At 35.0% G+C, this 2,907-nt stretch overlaps 1 protein-coding gene across 2 annotated transcripts; it reads right to left on the bottom strand.

The window, feature by feature from the left end:
* Nucleotides 1-233: 233 nt before the first annotated feature.
* Nucleotides 234-2,582, bottom strand: LOC108975764 (reticulon-4-interacting protein 1 homolog, mitochondrial). Of its 2 annotated transcripts, none has more exons than XM_018944477.1 (5): nt 2,237-2,582; nt 1,972-2,129; nt 1,313-1,918; nt 692-842; nt 234-636 (listed from the first exon to the last, which is right to left on the bottom strand). In XM_018944477.1, exons 1-4 carry the CDS (start codon nt 2,511-2,513, stop codon nt 735-737), a joined length of 1,149 nt encoding a protein of 382 aa, XP_018800022.1. In that variant the 5' UTR covers nt 2,514-2,582; the 3' UTR covers nt 234-636; nt 692-734. The 2 variants fall into 2 exon arrangements, with proteins under 2 accessions (XP_018800022.1, XP_018800021.1); XM_018944476.1 differs by having other exon boundaries at nt 1,972-2,186.
* Nucleotides 2,583-2,907: the final 325 nt, after the last annotated feature.

The raw sequence follows: 2,907 nt of genomic DNA on the forward strand, positions 1-2,907 counted from the left end.
AGCTTTGGTCAGTGAAGTGAGGAGAAGTTTAGTATTGTGGAAAGCACTATGTGTGAAATAGAAGCATAGCGCAGCTTTGGTCAATGGTGGAAAGCACTAATATAGAAGTGAAGACTATTTGACTATGTTGAGGTATGGTAAGAACAAACGTTGTACAGTGTTGGAGTAAATTATTGTAAGGTGGTAAAAGCCACATTACAACGCTATATTAATAATGATTAGTCATTGTCTGATCTCATTGCAAAATGACAATTTTTTATTCACGAATTGATATTTTCTTGACCTAATCTAGAATCCTAATAAAGAATTAGTAATGAGATCAAAAATTTTATTTCATATTACAAGCAGAACTTCATTTAGAATAATAGATAAAAAAAAATAACGCTTGAAATACGAACTAAAATAAATAAATTTGTCATAAACAACATTAATATACTGTTTTTGTATCTTTCCAACATGGTTGTAGCCTCTTGTGCCTACTGCCGATGTGCGACATGGAGTGGAGGCACTCTGGAGCATCTGCTTCAAGATGGCGTAGCGATCTGCAATAACTCCCTTATATCTAAATATTCTAATAAAAAGCACATTGCCTCAATGGCGACTGGCAAGTTCCAGGCTTTAATCACAGTGCTAGTCCTAAAGAGGGTAATGAGGTAGTACTCACATACTCATAAATACATATAAGACTTACCATTTAATTTAGAGCGACACTAGGTGAACATTTTATTTCTAAATTATGACATTGTTATTACAACTTTTCCTCGCAAATGACCACGATTCACCTTCTCAAAAGCAAGGGGTAACTCAGCAAAAGTGAATGAACTGTCAATTATTGGCAATAACTAAAATAAAGATTTGTGAATATTTTGAATATTTTCAACACTGGCGGACGTGTCATGCAAAGCTTTCTCAAAACCACGGAAAACTGGGCATAAGTGAATACAATCAAAAGTTAAAGTTATTAAGATAAGTTTTGAATATATTAATTTAAGTACTGTAAGATGCTTCAAATAGGCGATATAAAATGGTTAGAAAAGCTAAAAAGTGTTGAAGATACAAGTGTTGACTGTACGATTAAAAGAAAGAAAGAAGAAAAAAATTACAGCAGGAAAAATCTCATTTTAAAATAATGGGAATTTTAATTAAATAGAGAAAATTAGAAAATAAATTTTTTACAGAGATAGAAAGAGTTAGAAAAATAACAAAAGTTGTACGCACATCCTTTTTCTTTATTCATTTTTCACACTACTCAAAACCAGCTCTACATGCTTTGTCTGATCAGTGTTTAATTAGAGGTACCATTACTACCTACCTGATTTTTATTCACTAAACGTGTCAGTAGTTCAATCCCTTGTGGTGCTGGCATAAAGAAACCATATTTTAGGAGAAACCCCTTCCGGGATAATGATTTCATATTGGCTTGAATAAAATGTGTTATATTTTTCAACATTCCGAAACTTATGCCAAACTTATCTACATTTTTCAACAAAGGAGAAGAAAACGTTATATACTGACGAAATTGAAAATTAAGTTTTTTTGCCAGTTCGATTCCTTGTCCTGTGCAATCCAACACAATATCGAAAGGTCCATAATTCCGCAACGCTTCGAATTCAGCTGAGCTTTTATAGTCGAACACATAATCTGCTCCCAAATTTTTTACAAGTTCAATAGCATTATCACTACATGTAGCAAAAACAGAAATGTTTTGTGATTTAAGTAGTTGTATTGCAAGTGAACCGACACTTCCAGAGCCACCCATGACCAATATACGGCTATTTTCACCACCACCAGAACTGGAAACTGCACCACAAATGCTCCCTAAACGGCCAGTAATATATAGCCCCGACCATGCAGTAAGACCAGCATAAAGGACTGACGCTGCTTGCTCATTCGATAAAGAAGCTGGAGCTATTGCCAGCTAAAATTTAAGATGTATAATAAATTTAAAAATATATTTGTATACATAATTACACAATATTCTGGCACAACAACATATTGGGCATGTGATCCATTTATATGTAACGGCACTACACCATATACTCTATCGCCCATAGAAATTTTATTATCGACGCCCATTCCACACTGAACAACTTCACCACAAAATTCTCGCCCAAGAATTAATGGAAATTCTATCGTTTTTGAATATTGATACCGCAATAGATTTAAAGTTTTTGAGCCATAACCTCCTATTGATTTCAAATGTAAACTATGAAGTTAATTGTTCGGTCCTACTTACTCAGCATAGCTACATCAATAGGGTTAACTGTTGTAGCGTTAATACGGACTAAGCAATCAGTAGAATTTATAATTATGGGCATTCTTAGACCCGTCGCAAACTGCAATTCTTCGGTCGTGCCATAGTTGTGAATTTGCCACCCATCCATTTTTAAACTGCTATTTGTGTTAGGAAATTTGTTTTCATTGGCAACAGGTATTTTAGTCGCAACTTCGCGTGTAAAGCAAAGCCGATTTAAATATATTCCTGTTGCACTTTTAATACCTCGTATATTCATATTTTTTAAACCCTCAAAAATTGCAGCTTTAAGTAATTCAAACGACAATTAATGATGTCATCAATTTATCAAACAATACCTGGAACCGATTACTTTTTGCAACCGGTTCAAACGGATTAAGCCGAATGTTACACTATCAAGAAAAAGAATTCAAGCAATGCTTTACGATATGTACAATTATTCAAAGTTCCAACAAACAATGAAGATTATGAATGAATGAATGAATGAATGATAATGAGGAAGGCTGCTAGGCGCTAGCGAGGCAATGCGATCCCTATCYGGAAATRGAACTCCAAGGGCCTTGGCTCTGCGAATACAGACTGCTGTGCAGTCGATCAGCAGATGCTCCGGAGTTTCAGGCTCCCTGTCACAGAACCGGCAGTTGGCGCAAGCT

Source organism: Bactrocera latifrons, unplaced genomic scaffold (genome assembly GCF_001853355.1).
Source record: "Bactrocera latifrons isolate USDA-ARS-PBARC rearing strain unplaced genomic scaffold, ASM185335v1 scaffold_699, whole genome shotgun sequence".
Lineage (NCBI taxonomy): Eukaryota > Metazoa > Arthropoda > Insecta > Diptera > Tephritidae > Bactrocera > Bactrocera latifrons.